This window comes from Catharus ustulatus, chromosome 24, assembly GCF_009819885.2.
Source record: "Catharus ustulatus isolate bCatUst1 chromosome 24, bCatUst1.pri.v2, whole genome shotgun sequence".
Taxonomy (NCBI): domain Eukaryota; kingdom Metazoa; phylum Chordata; class Aves; order Passeriformes; family Turdidae; genus Catharus; species Catharus ustulatus.
Window position 1 is genome coordinate 4,231,726 of NC_046244.1, and position 26,159 is coordinate 4,257,884.

The 26,159-nt window shown below is 41.2% G+C and overlaps 1 protein-coding gene across 6 annotated transcripts; it reads right to left on the bottom strand.

Annotated features, from left to right (window-relative positions):
- Positions 1-3,211: 3,211 nt before the first annotated feature.
- On the bottom strand, positions 3,212-25,886 carry PER3 (period circadian regulator 3). 6 transcript variants are annotated; one of them, XM_033079347.2, is made up of 21 exons: positions 25,418-25,885; positions 24,217-24,368; positions 23,547-23,662; positions 22,525-22,726; positions 21,449-21,497; positions 19,582-19,724; positions 19,148-19,226; positions 18,444-18,550; positions 18,039-18,195; positions 17,037-17,142; positions 16,512-16,637; positions 15,864-15,990; positions 14,679-14,823; positions 13,938-14,065; positions 13,289-13,492; positions 12,443-12,691; positions 11,195-11,931; positions 9,922-10,087; positions 9,167-9,347; positions 8,398-8,548; positions 3,212-7,074 (listed from the first exon to the last, which is right to left on the bottom strand). In XM_033079347.2, the coding sequence occupies exons 1-21, from the start codon at positions 25,612-25,614 to the stop codon at positions 6,973-6,975; spliced, it is 3,624 nt and encodes a 1,207-aa protein (XP_032935238.1). In that variant the 5' UTR covers positions 25,615-25,885; the 3' UTR covers positions 3,212-6,972. The 6 variants fall into 6 exon arrangements, 5 of the variants coding, with proteins under 5 accessions (XP_032935238.1, XP_032935239.1, XP_032935237.1 ...); XM_033079348.2 differs by having other exon boundaries at positions 9,167-9,344; positions 12,443-12,694; XM_033079346.2 differs by having other exon boundaries at positions 12,443-12,694.
- Positions 25,887-26,159: the final 273 nt, after the last annotated feature.

A 26,159-nucleotide genomic window follows, 5' to 3' on the forward strand; every position in this document is an offset into this window, starting at 1 on the left:
CTCTATGCTACTTGGAAATGAATAAATTCTTGATGTTTTGCAATTATGTTGTGACCAATGTAGTAATTTCTTAGAGCTCAGCACAACAGGAAGGAAGTCATGAGAGAAAGAGACAAATAAAGACAGAATAAAGAGAACTTGGGCAGGGGAAGCAAAATTCCCATGGGGTTCTGTGAAAACTCCCAGGAGGGCTCAACTGTGTCTAAGTCCAGAGGCAAGGGGATTTTCTCCTTTGTCACTTGATGTAGGCTAAAGGGCCAGGAGGAAGGGGCATTGCTGCATACCCTGAAGATGTTGAGCAGGTAAAGGATGGCAGCTTAACAATGCCCAGACCCCTCCTGCCATCCCCCAGGCACCACAAAAACAATCAGCATGTGTCAGGGTCAAGCATCTGCTCCCCACTACTGCTGGAGGTGACTGTTTCTCTCATTCACTTGTAAAAAGACCCACAAATCCATTTCTTAGCCCAGCCCCAGCTACCCATGACAGGGCTGCCTGTGCATATGATGGATTTTAAGAATTGTGTGTGATTATCATGCAGTATGGAAGGTAAATGTGGTTGTCAATGTCAAGACTTTACACAGATTTGGACAGTCAGTGGAGGCAAGAGTGACACCACGTGAAAGATTGTGTGGCTGTGACCTGCACACAGGTGCAGGAAGGTGACACATGGACAGAGATAATCTGTGTTACCTCCTGCCTTGAGACTCAAGGGCAGTGACATTTGTTCCCCTGAGCTACCACTCATTGATAATGTTTCTGTATCTTGACATGTCATGTAAATAAAGGAGAGGACAAAAAAACAGTAGCTACAAGAAGCCTGACTCCCCTGTATGCAGAGCACCTCCAGAGCCTCCCAGTCCTGGGTACCTTCTGAGAGTAGCTACAAGAAATAGAGCTAAACAGGAATTGTCTCTGGGGATGCCATTTTTGATAACATCACAAACTGTCTGAGCTGTGAACCCCTGCTCAACACATACTTTGTACAAACCTCACTCCAGTGAAGGCTCACAGAAAACTTGAGGTAAACACCGAACAGTGATACACAGGCTACATTGATCTCAGTGGTACACATCATAAATCTCAGACTGTGTTGTTTAAACAAAGCCTGCAGGTTTAAAACAGCTTGTTCACCTCACGTAAATTCTAAGACAGATGATGCCAGCTGTAACAGAGAAAAATGTTCTCAGAGCAGTGGGATGCACTGTTCAGCTATTAGAAATCTTCTAAACATTCATCCTTCTCTTACACAGTGGAGCAAGTCAGTGGCTCTCTGGAAATTATTCCTTTTCTGCTACTTCATCAGCCAATAAAAATGTGTCAGAAAAGACTTCAAATTTATCTAAATGAATAATCAGCTAAGATACACATATAGACAGGGAGAAGTGTTGAGCCTAAAAAGACTGGGGGAAAAGTTTTCAAAAACTGCAACCATAAAGCTGAATAAATAAAACCAGAGTGAAGGATAGTAGAAAAAAAAATTACAAGTATTAAAATGTTCACTAGTCATCTAACCTAAGAAAGAAATGAAGAGCTGTCAGGTGTTGAGGATAGGATCAAGACAAGGTAGTTGAGCTATAGTGAAACCTTAGCTTTTAAAACTACAAAATACTTCCTAACATTTCTGGCATCTAAAGGAGCAATACCAAATCAATTTGTTATTCCAGCTAGCCAGCTCACAGCAGCAGGGGCTGAGGAGGAATTCAGCTAATTCTGATGTACCAGAATGTCACCAGAGCCTGAAACTTTGTCAGTCACAGTCCTTGCCTCTGGAAAGGAAGGAGTTCAGACTGTCTTTGGTACCACTGGTACTTCTCAAAGAGACAACTGAGACACTGTTGGGCACCCAAGTGCTTCCTTCCCAAAGGACACTCCTGGCAGATGCCAGATGAACTCAGGTCCCAAGAGCAGAACCTGGCCAGTTCTGACACAAGAGGGCAAACTCCACTTCTCCCATCCTGCTGTGCCAGCTTTCAGCTCAGAGCTTTTCCTCGCTCCTGCAGGCCACAGACAGGAACTGCAGAGAAGTAACCACCTGTAAAAGTCTGGAAGGCAGGCAGGTTTGCCTTTCCATCAGAAGGTGAGGCAGGGGAAGGCAGCCAGCAGCACCCAGAGCCCAGGGGCACTGGCAGCAGGGAGCCAAGCAGGCAGAGCTGCACAGCAGCAGCGTGTGATGGACACCCTGGCAGGGATTATGCTGCAGGAAAGCAAAATCTACCACAGAAAATGCAGATCCTTTACTTCTGAGAATGGGATGATTGAGCATCACAGGTCCAGGTTCTCACCATCTGCCAAGAGTACAGCAGTACATCATGCAGCTCACCTCTGACATCCACACAAATGTGTAACTGCAGGTTTTCAGCTCTGAACCACAGCCTGAGCTGGCAGGACAAAGCAGAAATATTGACAAAGCAGAAATAGGGAGAGGCTGGCATAGCCTAGATCTCTGAATGAAAACAGATCCACCCTGAACATTTTTCATTTTACAAGCCTATTCATTTATCCTCATTTCCTGGATTAGATAGATAATTTGACTCACATTTCTAAGAATGCTTAAAATTACCAACTAACCCTTAAAAAAAACCTCTCAGCAATGACATATCCAATGTTACTTTCAAGATACCTGTATTTCAAGGCACTGTATCACTTACCTGATCAGAAGTTGTTCAGTTATGTACTCATCTAAGATTACTTCTTTCTTTCCCAATTTCAGTATGATGCTACTTTTGTTCTGTATCTTGTACTCCCTGCAGTCATTTTGCCTTTCTCCTGCAGGTTTCTTTAAGCACCATCAATCATATCTCTCTGTTAAATCCCTTAAAGCAGAAAAAGGTGAACAAATTGTTGCTCTGCAATTAGTTAAGAACTTCCCTGCTCTATGAGATATGCTCATTAACTAAACCTATGATTTTTTTTTTCTCTGTACTTCCTCTAGGAAAAAGTTTTTTTTAGAAAAGTCATCACAGACAGAAGCTTTAACTCCTGCATGCCAAAACCTAGCAGTTTAGAAATACAGATGTAATATTTCACACACAAAAAGTGCTTGTTTTCCCTTGTGGGATACAGTTAGAAAAGAAAGAACAAAACATAAATGGCCACACCCACGACCCCATGGACACTGTATCCAAACACATATACCATCAAGAAAGGTATTGAGTGTTCTGTTAAAAGTCTATTTTCTACACATTATCAAGAACAAAAGAAACACACATTTGAACAGTTTTTTACAGCATATTTTTTTCAGTTTTATTTATAAAATCAGATGCTCCTTTAAAGTGTACAGTTAAAATCACAACTGTAAATTCAACCACAGCTGAATATTGTTTCAATAAAATACTCCTAGCAACTGATGTAAAAATTCATTCAATTGTGATTCAAAACTCAATTCAGCTGGAAGATAAACTTACCAATACATTACTCATTCAGCAAGTATTTACCACACTGTAAAAATACATAAGGGTCCCTTCTGTTCATAGCAATGCCATGAAAATATCTGCACAACAACTCATCTTTTAAAAACATAATTCTACATTTATGAATACAACAACAACAACAAAAATTGCCAGCGAAATCCTCCGAGGGTTTCCAAACTGCTGACACCCCCACAGGGGGTAGTAACTGCATCAGTGCTGTACCAGCATGTTTTCCCTCTGACCACTAAATAAGTGATTTTCCAAAAGCAGCTCTAAACTGTCTGCAACATTTTTCCAGGCAAAACAAAGCCACAGAAACAAAACAGCAGCAGGTGCAAATCCATCTGCATCACTCACTCCATTGGCCTTTCTGATCAGAACTGCATCTTGCTGGGATCACTTCAGCACACTACAAGGACTGAAAGATTAGTACAAGCTGAAGAAAAAACTGCCAGCTCCTGAAAACTTAAGGAAATGAGGTCAAAGGCTTGATAAGGCATTTCATTGCAAGATGAAGTTGTGGTTCTAGCAATACCTTGGGAAGGTTTGGGGGTTTTTTTATCCTAAGGGGATTAAACCTGCTGATTTTGCAGCCAAGACCATTTGATTTTTGGGCAAATAATTGCCTCATCATGACCCAGGGCACTGATTCATCTGTTCATTCCTCTTATTCTCCCACACCACAAAAAATTTTTTTTCCATAATCCAGGATGTATGTAGCCCCAGAGAAGGGATCCTGTACCAAAGATTTAGGCAGGATTACAAACTTGGAATTCAAACTCCTAGGCACGTGAATTTTCATTATGTATGGCCAGAGGGTCTGTGGTATTCACAGCAATTAAAAAACTGCCTGGGATTTCCATTGCTCAATGATTCTACTGGGCATGTAGGGGTACAAGAAGGATTAACATCTCCAAACAAGAAACACAGGTACATGATCAGGTTTCTACATACAGAATCTCGAGCACTTGTAGCAAAGACAGCACAGAATACAGCAAGTGAAGACTCCCAAATTCTACCCCTGAATTCAGAATGAACTGCAGGTATGCACCTTTGTGTCTCTGCCTCTTTTTCTACAGCTGGGATAATAAAAGTCATTTTTTGGACATGTTCATGGACCTATGGATCAAAAGCATTATTCAAGTGTTAGGTATATATTGCCATTCTCCTGAACTAAGTCTCACTGTTTTACAAGAGAGACACATGTCTGCCTGCTAAGACATTGCAAATCAGCTCATTTCCATACGTGGGAAATGAATGAACACTTTCAAACTAAGGAAATAAAAATAACAAGAGGCTATTGTGACCATAAGCTTCCTTCTGACTTAGGGTTCCAAACTATTTTGAAAGACACAGCTGTCCTTACCCAAAACATTCCATTTTATCTATTTCACTAAGTTTCAAAATGCATTGAAGCAATAATTTTAATTTAAACACAGCTAAATAGAATAGATTCTAGTGCGTAAGTCTAATTTGAAAGATAGGTTGATTAAGCAGCTTTCCAATCAAGAAAGAACCTTTACATAAAATATCTGACTACATGTTTTAGAGCAAATATTTTAGGCAGTGTGGTCATAAAGCAGAATGCCATGTTTGGAAAATGCTGTAAAAAGACCAGGAAAGGTGTAAGATATTGCCCACATCTTCCTACTTGGATACATAACCTGCTACATGCAAACACCTACTGAAGTCTCTTATTTTAAGAGGTGTTTGAGGAAGTGTGGACCTCTGCTGATTTACAACACAAGGAAAAAGAACAAGCTGAAAAAACTGAAAGACCAAGAAATGTAGCTTAAGAATAAATAGAAAGCAACAGCTATAATCAGAGCAGGCAAAAACACTGAAAAAAACCCAAAGCCATAAAAAGAATGCTGCCTGAGTAAAATTAGCCTTGAAAACTCAGAGTTCTGTAAAAATAACTTTCCTTAAAATAAACTTTAACAAGAAAGATTGTCACTGGACTGACTTTTATAAGTAAAGAAACCTTTAGATAAATACAATCTTCCTTCAATGACCTGCAGATCACAATATTTTACTTGAAGCTTATCAGTAATTGAAACTAGAGAAACGAAAATATTTCACACACCAGCAAAAGGATTACACAGAACAAAAGGGTAAATAATGTGTTACATTCTAAAACTCTGCTGAGAAAGCTCAGGTGATTAATAACACCACCAGGAAAATCTGATTACATCCAGCCTTTGATAAACAGAGGGGAAATCAGACAAAATTTGCCAGGTTTTTAGCCAAGCAGGTCCTGTTAGAAGAGCACTTTGAGATATGAATGAGAACAAGTCCTTTTACATACTGGAAGTGGTTACCACATTCTGAACTACAAACTCCTTTTTCATCCCTGGATTTCAACAGCCAGAGACTTCATTACAATGAAAGGTTAAATCTTATGCAGGAAGTCAACAGTGCTAAGAAATAACGAATATGTAGTCTGATGTTCAAGTTTAGTTCCACAACATGTGAGTTTTGAAAGCAGAAGAAATTAAATAAATTATTTTTGGTTTTGGCATCACCACAACAAAAACAAATCATAGAAACTGCTTAAATAATTTCCTATTTGTTATGTCTGGATTCAACTCCTCTAACCACTCAACAAGGAAAACATTAGGATACAAACCCACCTTCCCAAGCACTACCAACATAAGGATAAAAAATTGCATGTAACTACTTTAATTGATAGCTACTTGCCTTCATAGAGAAAATTTTCCATGGGTTTGTTTTAAAAAGCAGAGCCTGTGGATTTATACTTTTGGGTTGGTTCAGTTTTTAAAATTGCTGTATGTAATTTCATCTCTGGTGTATTTGCAAACCAGTTATCCTCAATTAATCTATATATCTGTCTTGATAAACAGAGCTTTAAAATCAAAAGCTGTAGAACAACTTGACTCCAAAACACACATCACAGAAAACATTGGGAAAAATTTACTTCTTTTCACTTCAGGTTACTTCTTTTTGATGGGCACAAGCTAGCAAAAGGCATTTGATGCAGAATAACCCAGCTGGTTTTAGCTGCTCTTTAAAAAGCCTATTGGATTCTCAAACCAGCTACCAGTTTCAGAGCCTCAGAATATTTGGATCTTTAGTTCACTTTAAATAGTGAACAAAAATGAAGAGTACTGTAGCTTGGTTTCAATACATCCACCTTACTTAGAGAGTAAACATGCTCTGATCAGTAGGTTCATCACCACAGGTTCTTAAACACTGCATCTTTTCACACTTATTTGCCAACTTCAAAAGAACAAACACCCAAACCAAAAAAAATCTTGTGTTTTGCTCATCATTGAGCAGCTAAAGTTTACAAACATAACCCATTCTGTGTCAAGTCTGTGAGGTCAGAAAGTGAAACAGCCTCCCACTGAAAGATTGTCTTCAGAGTCATGCCAGGAGCAGAGGGGGAACAGAGGAAGATTGAGGTTCATGTGTGACTGAAATATTTCATATTGGTAGGAGATGGCCATGGAGGTTCACTGCTGCTATGGAGCAAAGCCAGAGGGAAAGAGGGTGGGAATTACACCAAGCAGTTGCACTGACACAGGTGCTGAAGTCCTCAGCGTGGCAGGGCTGGAGGGGGCTCTCCCTTGTTTTCCACGCTGTCATCAGCCACTGCAGCCTCACAGCTTGCTTCCCTGCTGTCACACGTGACACAGCCCTTTGGAAAGGACAAGAAATAATAGTTTAAATTCTTTTTATATTTCCAAGGGTCAAATCCTATGGAATGAAACATTACAGCCTCTTGAAACCTCTCTCCAATGGGTGAGATCTCTCTAAAAGCAGAGATTAGATCTTGCAGATACTTGCAGCAGCCACTTACCTTGCCTCTGAGATTAGTTAATTTGGTTAGTGGAACACACAGTTCTACCTTTGAGATAAAAAGGCATGTGACTTTCTTGAATTTGAAGACCTTATCATTCAGCTTTATAAGCAAGCTCCTTATTGAAGATTTGGACTGCAGACTGAACAGCAACACTGACCAACATCAACAGCTGAAATGCCTGAGTGTATTGATGTTTCTCTTGTTCTTATTGAAACAAAGTCTTCAAACAAAAGTCCTTTATTTCTTGCTACTGTCACAAGCCTGGTCGTTGTTGCAAAATCACAATCTGCACTGGAAACACGACTTTCTGCTTAGGAACAGTTTCAGGACCATAGATAGAAAATAGTGATATTTACATACCAATACCTTTCCTAACATTTGAGATTATAAACATTCAACAGAATTTTCAACAAGATCACTGGACATAACTTGGCTATCTGAATGTTCTTAATCACAACAGGACACATGTTATCAATGAGGTATTAGGAAAACAAAGACTAGTTTTCTAGTCTTGTTCCATAGCCAAGGACACATGTGTCTTAGTTTTTCTTCTCTAAATATAAATACCACATCTCAGAATGCCACATTTGACAACCCAGACAAAACAGACAAGACATTTTTCTGGTACACGAGTACACAAACAGCTTTAAAGTTTTCTTTACAACTCAACACTGAAACTCTAGGTCTTTGTGGAAATAGATCTGTCTTGCCATGCTCCATAGCTGGGAGCACTTTAAACTGATTAGGACATTCTCTAATATACATCAGTGCAAACCAGAAGCAGTTTAGCAGAGTACCCAAGAATTATACCAGCTAAAATAATGAAGTATAAGATTGAATGAACAAATACACCTACAAAAAAACTGGCTATTCTTGTGTTTTTTACAATACACCTAACCCTCCTCCTGTGACTGAACATTTCTCAATTTCCTGAACACACTTGATCTAATTTTTACTGATATCCCAGCATTATATGCTATTCAATTATAGCAACATTTTTATAAGAGAAAAGGCCTTAATACCAAGAGAAAAAACCAACTCTAGGTGCCTTACTTGAGATCATGACACCCATAACCCAGCAGTGTAAGGTGGCCCTGGCTGGAAATGCCTGGGCTGGCCAAGGCAGGGATGAGCTGCAGCTCCTTTCCCACTGCTCACCTGGGTGCTGATTTGCAGGGGGACAGTCTGGGTCCGGATCCACGAGTGCACCTCTGCAAGCTCCTTCTTCTGCCCATCTGTAAACCAAGGCTGCTGCTTCTGCATAACTGCCAGCTTCTCCAGATCCTGCTTTAGAACTTCCTCTTTGATCCTGCAGGGAAGAGACAGCTGTGAGCACAGCTGTACACACAAGCAAGGCAGGCACTGACATTGTGAGAGTCTCTTCACCACAATCTCTGGCTGAAGCCTAGACAGCATCAGCTGTTAAAAGGGAACTTTGTACCTTGTTTGCTTTGTACCTTATTTACTTTGTAAGGCTGCTTTCAACACTGGGCTAACAGTCTGGGGTTTGTTTGCTGTTGATATTGTTGGGAGTTTATGGTTGTTTGGTGTGGGTTTTTTTATGGCTTTATGTGCTGCTTATTTTAATGTGGACTCCAATTACAAATTATATGTATAAGCTAATTACAAGGAACTTGCAAATAATCTGTAGTTTCACCCCTTTATGCATTCAAAGTATAGGACAATAACCAATCCCATTAATACTTCAGCAAAAAAGGTTACATGTTACCTTATTTTAACAGATGGGGCAATGGGAAAGAAACAGACAAAAGTAAGTAAATAACCAGGCCTAAACTGCACAAAAACAATCTAAAACACCTTCTGGGAGTTTCACTGGTTTGTGTGCTGTTTCCACAGTCTCACGTTAATCCTATAGTTCCACGCACAATTCCAAACCACATGTCAGAAATTGTTGATGTTTTCCAACCTGTTTGGCATTTGGTAATTCATTAGAACTCTCTCAGGTGTGTCATCCATCATCACACAGGCTGACTCATGTTTCGATTTATAAGCTGTCCCTTTTTCTTCTGCTTCCTGATTCTTCTCTTCTTTGGAAGCTTCAGAAGAATAATTACTGGCAAAATTGTTGCTGCTTTTCCCACTACCTGCTGAGAATGACCATGGAAAAAAAAAAAAAAAAAAAAAAAAAGGCAGATGCCTGGAAAATCCCATTAATTCAACAAAAAAAAGGTACACCACCCCCAGTGTACTCTTGCAAGTTAGTTCTGTAATACAAACACAGGAATTCTCCCAGATAGATTGCTCTAGCAATTATTATTATCTATTGAGAATTCAAAGATAAAGTGCACTCTCAAATTATTCAAGATCTACAAAGCTCTATTGACTTTTCTCAAAATTAATTGGTTCAACTTCTCTGCTTCTGAGAGGTCCTACTCTGAGCAGATTTACCTTTAGTCAAGATGTAAAGCACTAGCTAATGCAAAGAAAAGTGATAATGAGAAAAATGAAGACTGACTTCTAGGTTAAAGGAGTAGCTTCTTAGACTCACATTTCCAACTACAGTGACTGAAACAAACTTGGCTTCAAACACTAAAAGCTGGTGAAAAGTAAAGGCCATGGATCATCTTATATGGATTTCCCATCCCCCCTAGAGTATCCTGTTATTAATCATATGTTAGCAAGCCATCTAGCACCAGATACCTAAATCTTGGCCTTCCCTACCTGTGCCATGACCAGAGGTCTCGTTGAAGCTAGAGCCTAAAGAACCAGATAAAGCTGATCCACTGCCTGATGCTGCTGAACCTGAAGCCAACTGTGAGTCCTTGTACAATGAGTGGTCAGGAAATTCAAGAGCAGCATTGTTACCATTATCTTCTGGATCATTATCCTGGAGACAAAAAGCAGATCCAACACATCCACAGAAGTTACATTTAAGTATGCAAAAGGAAGTTCATGCAGTTACTGAATTTGTCACACGTTGACCAAGTTCTCATAGCAATTCAACAGGTTTGGAGTTTTTAGCTCTGAAAATGACGGGCGGTTTAGAACTCAGGATAACTCACAACTCACTTCATGGGTGAAAATCAACAAGCATCTCAACTCTAGTTTACTGGTTTCTGCTGTAGATACTTCCCCAATTTGTCAGGATATTGTACAGTGCATAAAATTAACAATTTCTACTGACAAGAGAGGAGTCAGTTCCCTTCACATCCTGTTAGATGGCATGAAGCAGCCATACACATCAAGCAAAGGTGCACTACAGGGAAAATGAGAGTCTTCCCCTGATTCACTATGCGAAGCAACTGCTTCTGCAGCTCCAGGTACACCAGCTCCCCTTTCAGGACCCTACCCTGCAGTTTCAGCTGATCCAGCCTTTCCAGCCCAATCTGGATTCAGGAGGCAGCATTTTTTTCCTTGCCTGCAGAGCTCAGATTCCTGCCTCTGAGTTTACCGCGGAAGTTGGAGAGGCCTTTTCTATGCCCATGTATGGAAACCGACCCACACGGATCCCTGTTCTTCTTTCATTAGCTGCATCCCTGGGAGACAGAGGGAGTAATTAGAAGAGTATCTTCCCTTTGTTTTGGTTCTCCACAGAGACTGTGGGACTGGGTGAAAAAGGATGCAAATTGCGCAGCACTAACCGAGTTCCACATGCATAAAAGCCCCAAACCCCAAATTCTAGCTGGCAGTTCCATTGAAAAAGCTGCTGCCAGAATGCTGAGCAGAAGCAGCTTGTGGCAGCCTAGACCAGATCATCTCACATTTCTGTCATTTACTAAGTGCCCACACTGTACTGGTACAAGTTCCCAAAAGCACAAGTACAAACTGCTTTCTCCACTCCTGTGCTATTCGTGACCTGCAGCCTACATAGCACAGCCAAGAGAAAAAGCAGCCAACAAAATCTGTGTCCCTGACACACAGACCATCACCACTGGTTTTGGTGACACAACACAGTGAAAGTTTCTTCTCCACACGAAAAATCTCTGTTACTTACACATTTATCTTCTGCATGTGGCTTAAGATCAGCACTAAGGGAAAGTTCCATAGGTTTTGGCAGCTCTTCTTGAAGCAAATTCAGCTGAAGTGGGGAGCTGCTCCGTGAGCTGCTCAGCAGTAGGGCCTGCTCACACTGGCCCTCTTGCTGGTCCTCCACAGATGAGTGAGGAGAGGCTGGAAAGGGCTGATCCACAGACTGTGGTGCTGCTGGTGATGGAGCACAAGGAGGGGGTGCTGGAGGTAGTGTGGTGCATGGATATGAAGAGGGGGGATAAACACACTGAGGGCTAGGGAGAAAGACATGTTGAGGCATCTGAGCATACATGGGGAAACCCTGAAAAAATACAGCCATGAATGTGCCAATGTTGGGGGGATAAAAGACTGGGTATGACTGTGTTCCACAGTACAGCTGTGATGAGGACATGGACTGAGGCTGTAATGAGCGAAGGGCAAGCTGCTCTCCTCCAGAAGGGGCTGGAAAAGTAGACACTGGATTTGAATAGGCAGGAAATCCCACAGGAGGATGGACATTCAGGCTGGAGGAGCTCAGATAGGACACTTCTGAGGGAGAGAACAACTGTTTCTGATTTGTTCTCTTCTCACATGGAAGACTATTTCTGTTTTTACTAGAAGAGTGGCCATCTGAGCACTGTCTCTGAGATTTCTGGCGCTTGAATTTTCCATGTTTTCCTTTTTTATGGCTAGCCGGGCTCATCTGCTTTGCAGGGGAATCACCTGAGGAAGAAAAAGAAACATATGCACTGAAATGACAGAACCAGGGAAATAAAAGAGGAAAAAAAAAAAAAGAGAAAAACACCCAGATAAATGTGTGTGGCTTAGTCAGAGAGCTGACTTCCCTCTGGATAATTCTTCCATAAACCAGGGATGGATTTGCTGACATCTACAATGTTTTTCTTCATGTCATCAATTTCCCTATCAATCACTTTGGCTTATCCTAATCAGATTTTTTCCATTCCTTTCAAGGGGATGCAACAAACTACCTGGGATTTGCAGGTTTTATTGCAATAACTATGTGCTTTGTGCAAAGTTTCAGATAGCAAGATCCAAGATGGAGCAGACATTCTGTGTGGGCAATGCTGCTGTCAAATCTTGGCAATCCAAGGAAAGCATTCTGTAAGCAGCCACAATAAGGCACTCACTAAATCATACAGAGAACCAGACATCACAGCTAGGTTGGCCTTGTAAATCATCTAACAAGTCTTTATTTCTCGAAGTTGCTGCATACCTTGGCCACAGGAATGTCTGTTGTTACTTCTGTTTCCTTGCTGAAGGTAAGTCCTAAACGGAGAGAGCAAGACCCTCTGTCGGAACTTGTCAACATAGTTCTGCTCCTCCTTTTGAGTGTGGGCTGACAGGGTCTCCTTTGTTAGCCCAACTGGCTTTAAGTCCTCAGGCAGCACTGCAAGATTCTGAGCATTCACAGGAGGCAGCTCAATCTGCTCACTTCCAACCGCGGCATCCTCCATTGTAGTCACTTCTTTGAAGAGGGAAGAAAACAAATCACTCTTTGCTCTGCCCTTCTGGCGTCAACTACCACAAAACCCTGAGTGTTACACAGAAAACAACCTCATCTGAGCTACTGAGCAGAGGCATGGGGAGAAAACAGCCTTTCAACTCAAATACAGTTACACTAACTTCAAATGAGCAAATTACTTCACATGGTGTGGAAAACTTCAAATTCACTTTGAAGTTAGAGGCACTTCTTTCTTCATATTTTATTAGTACTATAGCAGCTACATACTCTTTTCATGAAGTAACATTGGCCCCATAGTAATTTTTATTTGAATCCTCAATGGCCAAAAAGCACATTGTTGTGTTTTGAGGTATATGCAATGAAGTTCAAGGGGAAAGGAGACGGTGTAGTCTGTTAAAACTATTTCACTAAAATACCCTAAAAACTTCGAGGCTCAAGTTTTTCTTCACAGCACCCTGAGAAGCACCATAATATTTCAGAATTCACATTCATTGAGGACATATCTTAAATGAACAAAACTTTCTCACCGTGTACTTCAGGCTGGAAACATTGTGTAAATTCAAACATCAGTCAGTGTTTTGTGAGTGTGAACAGTACCTGATTCAGGGTGTGGGACATGCACTATAGTGCTGCTGTAGCTGCACTGGCTGGTGACAGATATGACACTTGGAGCCTTGTTGGACAGGGTCAGGTCTGCCAGAGGAGCTCCCACCATGCCTGCAGTTGTCTGGTCTTTCAGCGTCTCTTCCAGACCAGCAGATATTGGCGTGTGGGACTCAACTGCTGACAGCATAGTAGTATCTATTGGCAAATGACAAAGTTTCTACATGGAATTTCAAGCACTATGCTCCCAATTCATCAAGTCTCACTGGTTCAGAGATAACCAGTAAGTATGCAGACTATTAAATAAGACAATCTTATATTAAAGAAAAAAACCATTTACATGCCAGTGCAAAGGCAGCACATACTAAATGTGGCATAAAATGAGTGAGCAACAGAAGGTTCATTTAACAATAATAAAGAAGAGTTCCTTTGATGCATTCAAAGACTTAACCAATTTAGCTTATGTTTAATTGGGAGATCTAGACAATTTAGGCAAGTATTTACTAAATATTTACTAAAATACTGTTAGCAACACAACAGCTTAAAAAGTGGACAAACCTTGGAATACATAACAGTGACACATAAAAAAAACCCAAAACAGTTTTTGTAGCTCTAATATGATTATCAGTACACTTTGTGTTACCTTCCAGTGCCCTGACTTCCTGCTGACTTTGCTGGACTTGTTTGTCATCTTCTGAGGATGATGATGATGTATTTGCAGAAGATTTACATTTCCTTTTCAGTGCTGGAATACTGCAGCTCTCTAGATATCTGAAATGAAAGCATATCACAGGAAGCTCTCTCTACTTTGAGGGGGTGTTTTTCTCCATTTGGAGATACAAACATTTGAACAATCCAAACTGGAGATCCAGAGGTTGTTAACTAGTATTTTAAATTCACTGCAGAAGGTTCTGGATATGCATCTGCTTTCCAAGGAGTATTTTAAATAAAATCTATCACTCTTTGAGGGGGGGAGAAAAGAAAAAGAGAAAAAAGATTACATTATCCACTGGGTTAAAAAACACTGACATTTTATAAATTTTATCAACTTTCTATTTTATAGGGATGTTCTCAGAGTGTGTAATGAGAAGACACTGATACACTAGGACCATCAAAATTCACTTAAATTCCTACTGCACCAATGACAAACATCAACAAATAGTTGCAAACAGAATCTTGGGTCCTAAACTTTACATTACTGTTTAATTCAGATTGGGCAATCCATCCCAATGCTTAGAGAGGCAGAAAATTTTACAAACAATCCCAAATTTGTCTCAGAACTCAAACCCCAGACAGTTTAAGGCAAATGCAAACTGCTTGGATATTTACTTTCTGCTAATTAATCTTAAACTTGTATCACTAAAGTTGTTTCATAGTTTATTACCTGATGATACTATCAACACAATTGATCTGCTGGTAGGAAGGAACATGTGGAGTCTTCTTTGGATCATCATAAAATGTGTTGCCTGGTTCATCTGTGCTATCCCCTCTCAGTGTCTGAAGAAAGCAGGAAGCAGTGTGCCTCTTCCCTGGAATAGAGGAAACCTTTAAAGATTTCTCTCAAGGGCATCTAAACACTACCCTCACCTAGATAAATATATATGAACCCACATAATGATACATTATGACAGACCATAATGATATGGTCTATGACAGTACAGCTCTCATTACAAAATTATTCTGCATTTTCACCTCAATTTATATGTTTTGAGGCAAGGGAAGGAGCAGGGGAAAGATGCCTGAAAAAAGCCAAACCGCCCCACACCACCTTAAACATGCACTCAAAAAAGCAAGCAAAGACAAAGAAAACAGAATATAAACCCCCCTGCATTTAAGTTGCAAATAAAGCTGCAATTAATATCACTCTTCTTTCAAACTACACATCACAGAATCCAACCCATTATTTAACAGTTATTCACAGGTTTGTATACCATGGATACACTGTCTAGAGTCCTATCAATATTGACAGTACAGTCCTCTAGGATAACACCAGCAGTTAACTTTAATGGAGAATATCACAGAGCAAAATGTTTTAATACAAACTCCTATGATATTTAAGGGAGCATCCAGTTTCTCCATATATTTGTGCTACATACAAACTAGAAATTATGTGTATTAGTATAACATTAAGCACTCAGGAACTAAACCCCTACTTCAGTGGGAAGTGGGGCCATATTATCCAACCTATAATAGCTCCTAGGAGTTCACATGACATAACCAAGAGGAGTTTCCACACTACTTGCTACAAGCACATGTGCATTTTCACTAGAAAACCTTAAAGTTTAAAAAAAGAAATCTGCTAACCTAGAAAGAGACATATGCTCCTCCATATTTCAAGGAGGAGTTAAAAAATTATTGCACCTGTTGAGTTTATTTTTAGGGGTGAATTGGGGGAGGGTGGGGGAACTTGTTTGCTTGGGTTTTAAACAAAACAAACCTCTTCTCATGTCCAAGCCATGCTAGGAAATGCTATCTCAAGTTCTTCAGTGTAACACCAGGTAGTCAAATGCATAGCTACAGATCTACAGGAGTTCATGTTACCTTCAGGATCATAACTACATTAACTTACCTCCCAAAACTTCTGAGCACACAGCTTGTTCATTTGCATTCTGTGGCTTGCTCCTAGATGCAATGTACATCTGCTGCCCCAGGTTCTTTATTCGGTTGACATCTGCACAAACTTGTTGCAACGTCATCTTGAAACACGAAAAAAAGGTGAAGTCAAAATAAAATGAGTACAAAGAGGTCATAGGAGCTGATTTGGATTCTTGTGTTCTTCAAATTGAAAGGGAGTAGACTATCAGCCTAAGCCTGGTATCTATTGGTATTTGTAAACTTAATTAATCCAGTTATCACAGCTAATTTAAGTAAATTAACTACAATAAAGCTCAAACAGCCTCAGCATTTGAATGTTTTAATACCCATGCCAATCCTTGAAAGTGAGAATAAGCTGACTTACTCAGGAGCTTCACAAGGAAACTAAGTAATTGTATTGCTTGCTTTAGCACAGCACTACTTCCACTCTCATCTACAGCAGTCAGCAAAATTCAGAGCAAAAACCCAAAGCCAGCACTCTGTAATTAATCTGTTTAGCTTGAACATGGCTTTATTCTTCCCACTTCAGTAACATGCATGATGAGAAGCACACACAGTAAACATTTTCATTTTTACAGGTGTATTTTCCCTACTCTGCAGGCAGTGACATTTGCAGACTTACTGGCTCCTGTGTTTCCTCTGCACAGTTCCCATTGGAGTCACTCGAAGATGCTATGCTGATGTAGTGCTCATAAGAGCCACTGCTTCCAAGGCTTCCATAACCACTGGAAACATTGCTGTGAACTGGCTGTAATGAGAGGAGAAAATAAAACTTTAAAAACCATCCTCTGAGAAAACAAAATGAAGGAAACAACACACTTTGCAACACAGAACTTCAAATCAACAAAGACAATCAAGTGAAAAATCTGTATTTGTTTGGGCTCTACCACTTGCTTATGAAGAATTCTCTACCGTGCTTCAAACTGTTTCAAGATGCAGATTTACCTTTCAACATAAAGACTTGGCAAGAATGTCAAACTTTTTCTTGGGGGGGAGGGCAATGAGGTGGGCCTGTATCTATGTAGAATTTTCCTTTCAGACCTTTCAAAAGACCATCCTCAAAACAGCCCACTAATCAGACTCAAGTTTCTTTAGCCTCTCACTCAGAAGACCAGTCTGTGTCCTGAAATTCTTTTGCCTTCTTTACCTGCAGAAGCAGTTTGTAAATTTGTCCTTGTAATTCTCTTATTTCTTTCTCCACACTGCTCGTTTCTTTACTTCTTGGGGCAAAGACATCTTCATTCAGAGGGCTTCTGCAGAGAGACAACAGCATTTCACTTTGCATTTTCATTTCATGAAGAAATGACAGCTATAAACACTTAGAACAGATTCTTAATTGATTATGATTACTTTATTTTGATTTTATTTTAGTTCTGCTGAGACAACACAGAGGAATGTTATCTGTTACAGTTGCTCTGCTGGGGCAGTGCTGTGAGAGCAGGGAAGCTCCAGGGAAGTCAATACACCAGCAGAGACACCAGCTAAGGCTGACAAGCATCTACCCCTCTCTGTCTTCCTCACTCAGAAGGCAAATTCATACCCCATAAAATCTTGTATTAAAAGATCACTTTGAAAAGTCAGAAGACCACTCCCAAAAGCCATTTCCTCTAAGAGATATCAGGTAGGAAGGCAGTCAGTTATGTTTTCAAATTTCTTGAAAACTAAGGAGAAACATCTGAAAAATTAATTTGTACATTCAACACTGACTATATTTTAAGAAGACGTTGCCTTAGTAAATATTTAAATGCTGTATCAAGTAAATATGCCAAAAGAATGTCAATAAATTGGGTTTTTGTGGTGAGTGAACCACAAATTAATTTCAGGTAATTATTTGTTAAAGTGATCTAATTTTATGCTGCTTTTTAGCTTTTGCTCATCTAAAACTGGTACTTTGATTTAGACATGAACTATGTGCAAAAACCTGCTAAAATAAAAAGCTGGCTTTGCCTTTTACTTCAAAGCAATTCACTTATTCTCACACTTAATAAACAAGACTAAAGCAGTTCTGAAGGAATGGTCTGAAGACAGATGCTAGGCTGCTGTCATGCCTGCAAGAGCCAGTTATGTCTCTAGTTCAGTACTTAGACTTCTGTTTTGCAGAGTAATCAATGAAAAGCACTTTATTTGATCAATTCTACAACTGACTTACGTCCGGACTTTGTGTCGGCCAATGATGAACACAATCTTCCTGCTCCAAGGATTCACAAAGCTGGACCAGCTGGTGTCCAGTATGACATAATCCCCATTTTGAGTACAAAACCTAATAGGTAAATGCTCAAAAGGGGGTTGGCCAGCAAATTTCAGTACTGAAAAAAACCACACAATCAAGAAACTAGGTTTAGCTTACATTAGGACACAGTAGTGAAAGCACAAACACTAATGACTGAGGTTTCTAGAACTTTGGCAATGAATTCACTTGGATCTCAAACTGACTGCACGAGTTAATTAGTTAATTTTTGTCCAGATTGCAGATCAGTCACGTGTCAAGCAATATGATAAAGGTATGATAAAGAATCGTAAAACCAACCGAAATTCCTCTAAAAGCAGCTCTTACTTTTCCGGTGAATAGTGATCATCAAAGGACGATCCTCTGGGTGCAAATACATCAGTATGGATGTTCCAATTAAATCCTGAGGTAAGTAACCCAACAAAGGCACTGCTCTGAAAGCCAAACACATTATCACAGCTTACAATAAAGTTTTGACTGCTTCCATCCTTAACCCTTTGCTGCTCAGTGAAGTGCCCATGCACAATCTGCAGTGATATGAACTAAGGCTACAGAACATTTCCCAACCCATCTCAAAATCCTGCACTGTAATATTGACACATAAATACCCATGACAAACATTTCTGTGCCTGGATATTTAACAGATATTCACACTTGTAGGCAGTTTTGTGCTTGTTCACATGCAAAGGGGGAAAAAAACCCAACAAGATCTTGCAGACAACAGATCACAGGCAAAATGTCAGTAATTATGCTAATTTTCCACTGTTGATACAACCACAGCTCCCCATTGCCCTGGATAAAGAAAACTGACTGCAATTCTGTTTAACATGTGTTTTAAACCAACAAAGAAAATTATATCTGTGGAGTGTGAGATGTTTTCCCTGAGCAGACTAACACAAACTGTTTTGTCTAATTACATATTACCAATAGCACAGCTCAGCTACTTTACTTGGGTCTCCAGCTGCATCACTTAATGATTTTTCTACCTCTCCATACATACCTCATAGGTCTTAAAAACTCAAATATCTCACCTGTCATCTATGTCCAGAAAAATACATCCAGGGGTGTGTGTGGTGGTGAATATTCTTTTATCCATAGGAATTCGAGGAGCTAATAGAAACAAAATATGCACTAAGACAGAAAACTTGGGCATTACTGTTGCTTATGATATATACTGGTTGCTGAACTTAATAATTGTTGGCTGCTTTCTAACCAGTAACTCATAGAAACATTACAGAATTTTAGATACTACAGACTTCTCTCAAAAATAACAAATAGGGATCAAATGCTTTGGGGCCTGGCAAAGGCAGCACAGATATTCTGGATTTGCATGCATGCACACACAAGCTGCAATTTACACAGGTGAGACTACCCAAGCACAGCTTCTAAACAAAGGAACAAGACTTTCATACACAGCATTTTTCTATTGGCTTGGATTTTTCTCCACTGGAGCCTCCTGACTTGCCTTCATATCCAGAGTGGATTTTCTCAGCCAAAGCCAAGCAGCAGGACTCTGCATCCACACGGACAGAGGTGCACACGTGGACCAAGTACGGGGTGATTCGGAAGGGGTAACAACGTGCTTCTTGTTCTTGATCTTTCCCACCCCTGAGGAAAAGCAAAAGGGATTAACATCCTGGTTTAAAGACTCACAGTGCCAGGGCCAAGGACCCTGCCCAGAGAAGTTATGCTGAGCACAAACCCAAATAATCAGGTCCTTTGCACAACTCCTTTGAGCCACCTCCAAGGTCAACACACTGAGCAACACTGACCTCCCTCCTGCTGAAGCCAAGTAAATGTTTTGTCTCCAACACTTACACTCAGACACTGTCTAGAGATACTCTTACTCTAATGGCTAAAGACTACCTTCTAATTCTCGGTGCAAGAGTATTCACAAGAAGCACCCATTTGGTTTTGTGCTCTCCTTCAAGCTAAATAGTTCTTTTTCTGTTTGTTATTTGTTCTGTACCAATTTTAGGAAAAAAATTAAATATCTATCTCCCTCAAGGTTAGTTCTGACAGACTGCTCCAGACTTGGTGCACTGTTGTTCTTTGACTATCTTCCATAAGAATTTGTCTTCCTAGAATATGTTTGAACTGCAGCAGCACACAACATTCTTGATGAGATCTTAACCCTGGCTTTGCAACAGCTGCCATAATGATTGGCACTTTCTATTGCAAGTGCTTTCCCACCTGTTAAATATCATATCATATATTCAATATCATACCCACCTGTTACAAAAAGAATTGAGTTAAATTTCTGAAAATTATAATTTACACCAGAAGTTACTTTCTTATTCCACACTTAGTTTTGTAAAATGTTTCTAGAGAAAAGTGAGTGTCATAAAACCTACTTCTGACACTTCTGTCTTTGGGAAAACAAAAGATACAAATGGAAACTGGATACTGCAGAAGTCTAACTCAAGAAAAACCCCCATTTTCTTATTTAAGCCTAGAGTGTGTGCTTGTGAAAAAATATTTTTACTCATAAAGCCAACATGATAATCAAGTGATCTGTTACAAAAGGGAAGTCAGATGCTGTAGAAAAACATGGAGAAAAACTGTTGTAAAAGGTTTATGTATCCAATGAACAGTTCCCTCAACCTGACATTGCTATCTGTCCTGCTACATTCATTTCAGGTGCCCTTACACAATTCAAGAGACAAAGGTGATTTAAGAGCTAAAGTTGTTGAAACACATATGAATGAATCAATGATCAGCTGAAAGATGAGCGTCACATCTGCTCAGAAACAAACAGTTCTTACTGAAATCCAGAGATCACCTGAGTCTAAGGCAGAACTACACTGAAGATTGAAGGTCAGTCTCAATTTTTTTCTTCTTCTAGCTCTAAGATTAGTCAGGTACTACACAACAAACAGCATTCACAGCAACAGCAAGTCAGGCTTCACAGGTCTCAGGAGTCAGGCTTCACACTGGGACTTAGGTGACCTGAGTTTCCCTTAAGGCTTCTGCCCCAATCTCTCAAACAGTCTTAATCTCAAGCAAAACACTCTTGGCCTCCACTCTCAAACAGTAAAAAGGGGAGCAGCAATTTTTCACAAGATCACTCTCCTGCATGTACATAAGGAAACCAATAGGCCCAGGAGAAAAATTTATAAATAGTTTTTCTTCTGTCCCAGTGCAAGTTTATGCATCATTCTGGGAAAGATGTTCAAAATGTGCTACTGGATGAAAATATTCAACACATAAAGCCCATTTTGTAATGGAGTTTCATGAGCCCACACCAGTCAGCTGTAACAATAGAACAGTTTCTGCTAGTATTGTATCCCCTGTCAGCCTTCACAAAAATAAAACTGTAATAATGCACTTACCTGATCCTGCAGAAAAAGGATTTCACCTGGGCATATTCATACGGAGAAGCTAATAAGATGAACACATTGAAAGTATCAGTTAATATCCTTAAAAAGTTCACAGCTATCAGAACTATGTTAAACTCTGCATTCTCCAGACTTTGAGCAAGACTGAAGTACTTTTTATTAGCTATTGAACAGTCTGCTCCCAGCTCAAATGTTATCTCTCCTCTCTAGTCCACTCACTCATAGAGAAATGGCTGACCTGGAACTAAAGTCAGAGGAAATGCATATTAAAAAAAAAAAAAAAAAAAAAAAAAAAAAAAAAAAAAAGGAACAAACCAACCAACATATCAAAAAAACTTTCTCCAGTGCATTTCCGTGAAAAGGAAAAGAGGAAAAGTGATGAGCCAAGTACCAAAAACTATGTACAGACAAGAAAACCACAACTCCACTGGGGTGCAACTGTTCTGCTGGGTAGGCACATCACTGGCATCCAAGTTGTGGAATCCCTGGCATTCAAAAGCTCCAAATGTCTCATATCCTTTGATACCAAGGACTTTGGACTTGTCAGAACTGATGCCAGAGCAACCTCATGTCAAGGTGGGGAAAAGACACAGCCTTGGCTTGCAAGTTGTGTTTGAACTGCTCACAAATAACACAGGACTCAGATGTTTGAGTTTAGACACATCCAGCACTAAACAGCAAATCGGCTTAAAACTTGGGTTTGATGAGCTGTGCTCACTGCAGACAGTAGCAGACCATAAAGACAAAGCACCTAAGCAACCGTAAGGTGTAGATGCAACAACTTTAAGCTCACAATCAGACTTATTTTCTTTTCAAAAAGCAGCAGTATTTGGAATGGGTAAGATGATACATAAACAATAAAGAATGCACCTTTTATTTACCCCAAGTAAGAGTTTAGCCTTTGGGAGATGGCTAGGACTGCTCACACAGCCACTCCAGTTTTTAAAGTGGAAAGGAACAAACGAGGCTGGTGCATACTGCTAGTGTAAGCACTTAAAATGAACTACTACTGTCCTCATTCTGCAAAGACAGAAAGAGACAGAGCATTTAAGAGCATTGCCATGTCCCACCTGTCTGACTTGCCATGTTCCAAAGGGGCAGGTGAGACTGATCAGTGTGTGTGTAGAACACACTCACATCCTGAGGGACAAGCAACTCCACAAACCGGGAAGAGTCCAACACTTTCTTCTTACAGTTCAGAATAGATGCTGCCTGCTCAGAAATATGCACTATGCGTCCAGACAGCAAAGAAAACACAGCCACAAACGTGTCCTGGAAAACAAACATCAAAGGCAATCATTGCCTGAAACGTGGCAGTGATAACATAAGGATGAAAAGCAAAACAATCCTAAAACAAACCAACCAAGCCCAAAATGTAACCTCAGGCTGAGGTTCAAAAATGTGTTGGGTAGTGTGTGATCTACTACACTCTCCAGTGCTACAGCAGTGTACTCAAGATTTACAAATGCTAGTAAGACTACACTAGTCTTCTCAAAACAGATTAGTGCTTGTCTTTGCTCTGAATGATTGGTCATCACCCCACACACTCCTCCACAAATTTCAGAGAAATCATCACAATTCCACACACAAAAACATTCTGAGAGCTTTCCAAATTTTTTGTACTTTTTCAAGCATTGGCAATATTTTTGATACAGCATCCAACATACAGAATTTCAAGAAACACTTCTTTAAAGCAGAGCCAGAAAGCATGACACGTATTGCAAAACAAGAAAGAAAAATTAAATGCAGAGTACAAATAGAAACCAAAAAGCCCCTCACAACTATGGATCTGATGCGTTTTAAAAACCTTCTGCTGTCTTGAGATTACTCTGCTGTAAATGAATTCTCAAAGAGCTATTTGTTGCTTCTGGCCAAGGAAAAAATAGAAATTAGTATTTCTTCACTCACTATAGCTGGGTACTGACACAGTACAGATAAAACATAATCTGGATTTATCTTTAAAAACTTGAAGGTCCGTCTGGTTAAAATTTAGAGGCCTTTCAATTTTACACATTCTATTTCCACAAAACAATGTTAGGAGACTAAATATAGTTAAACTGAATTAAATCCTTGAGTGTGCCTGAATTCTTACAGTGTTTTTTGGAGTGTGTTCAGATGCAACTGCCACCAACTCTTCTATACTGTATGTCACCACATCTGTCTGAAATGCTCTTCGGTCATTCAGAGCCTGGAAAAAGTCATTGTTTGCTAATCGAAAAAAAAAAAAAACAAAACAGAAAAAGCAAAACAAAGACAAGGAAGTCAGTAAGGAGACTACTTTGAAAGGAATTCTTACAGCCCTTGTACTTTTGTCATCTTTTTGGTGAAGTCCAAGGTGAGATGAGAAGGTCTGTGTAGCGACAAAGGGAAAAGGAATACAATTATACTACTGGAGTAATCTCATTTTGTTACAGAACACAAGCATGAAGAAGTAATACAATTTTAGCTACTAAGTTCTGTGGGAAAACACAAACTAACCAACATGTTTCAAAGTGGGATGGGAATACTGTTCTCTCAATATACATAGGAAGTTACTATTAGGCATCTCTTAGCTATGGGACTCTGAAGGAAAGAGAAGCAGTAGGGGGGTATCTCAACAGAAAAGATAACACGGTTGTTTAACAAAAAAACTGGCAACAAAACTATAGTGCTTCAGGAAGTCAACTCTTTGCAGGATAATTGGAATTGGTTCTTTTAATGCTACTTGTTGCCAGACACATCTATGCAAACTCTGCTGTTCTTCCAGATTGTCTCACACGTACCTTGGACCTGCTGGACACACTGCAAGGCGTAGTTGAGAGCGCTGATGGTACTGGGCTTGTTAGAGCTCCTTTTCTCTTCAGGCAAACACCTCTTCATTTCTTGGATCATCATCATCATATCTTTGTGGGACTGGCTCCAATTCAGTTGCTCACTGTCAAACAGAGGTTAAACTTTACCAGAGAATTCTGGTGTAGAAGATTTTTTTCTTATCACCCAATTAAAATTACTTCCTAAATGAACATTTTATGGGAATGGCTGCAGAGTCATGCAATATCCAGGAACATCCTGTATGCTCAGTCACTAAATTTCCTGTTATAGCTTTCCCACTTCTTTGCAATTGAAGCTTCTCTCCTTTACCTTCCTCCTTCCCAACTCCAGTGTCATAGACGGCAAAGTCATATCAAAACCACTCTGCTTGCTAAGATGCCTAGCAACTAAAAATAAGATGATGTTTACTCTAGATTTTCTAAATATCACAGGTATTAAAATAATCAATAAATGCTGATTCTTGATCTAAGTTTCTCTAGCCTAGAAGGCTGCACCTGGTTATAAGCATCTCAGGGAACCATGAGATCCTCAAAATACACCTGACACAAAGATTTTAATCCTTGTGACTTCAGAGTCTTCATTGTACTTTAGCTGATGACTTCAGTAACTGCAGAACTGTTAACAGATAAAATCTCCCTCTCCTTACATTTGCTTATTCCGCTGACTAAAAGATAAGCAGTCAATATCCTCAAATCACAGATTCTAATCCTACCGATGAGACATGAACACCATTTTTAGTAACTTTTTTCCAGTTGCCACCGTCATTAGTATTGTACTCTTACTACATAAACCATTACATAAGTGTAAGTATTGCGTGGTAACTTTACAAGCCTGTTTAACGCTGCATACGTTATGGTCATTGAACTCTCCTTTAAATTAAAAAAAAATAAACTATTCAATTTCTAAACTTGGACGAAAAATGTTATGTCAATAATTTCTGCTTTGGTACTGCTAAACAGCCTTTAGGTGAAGCACACATCTAAGCTACCCGAGGGCGGCTGACGCGCGCGGCTCAGCCGATCTCAATGAGGCACACACAGCTCAGCGGAGCTCCGCGCTCACCGCACCGGCACAGCCCGGCCCGCGCCCCCCGGAGCCCCGCAGCGCCCGGGGTCCCGCCCCTCGCCCGCCCCGCCGAGCGCATCCCGGTACCTGTTGGCTTTTCCGGCCGAGCCGCCGCTGGACTCGGGGCTGTGCAGCTCGGTCCCGCCCGGCCCGGAGCCGCTTCCCGCGCACGCCGCGCACCGAGCGCCCGCAGCCCCCCGGGGCGCCGCCGCCGCCTCCCGCCCGGCCCCGGCCCAGGCCGCGCCGTGCTCCGCGCTGCCGCCTCGGCGCTCGCTCGCGTCCATCCCGGATCCGCTGAGCGCCACAGCACGGGGGGCATCGGCTGCCACGCCTCCTCGGCGCGGCCGGACCCTGGGCCTGCGCTACGGGCGCCGGTGCTGCAGGGAGAGCACGCGCCGCCTCACGGGACGATGGGAGGAGCGGCGCCCCCCTCTCCGCCGAGCCGAGTGGTCACCGGGGCCGCTCCTCAGCTTGCGGCTGCCAGCGCGGATGCCTCGCCAAGGGTCCCGGCGGCCTCCGCTTCGCCTTCCCGCCCCTCCGAGGCCGCGCCTCTCCCGCCGACCCCGGACAGGCCCCGCTCGGGGCCGGGAGCGCCCTGAGGGGCCGCGCCCCCGCCCCGTTACGTAACGCGGCGCACGCGGCGGCCCCGCTCCCACACACCCGCGCCACGTGCGCCGCGCCCCGCGGACAGAGGAGGAGGCGGAGGCGGGGTCGGAGCCGCTTTATTGGAGGACACCGCGCGCGGGGGGCGGGGCCCTGGCGGGCGGGGGCGCCGCCCCGCCCCTCACGCGGCGCCGCACGCGGCCCCCGTGCGCGCGCATGCCCCGCC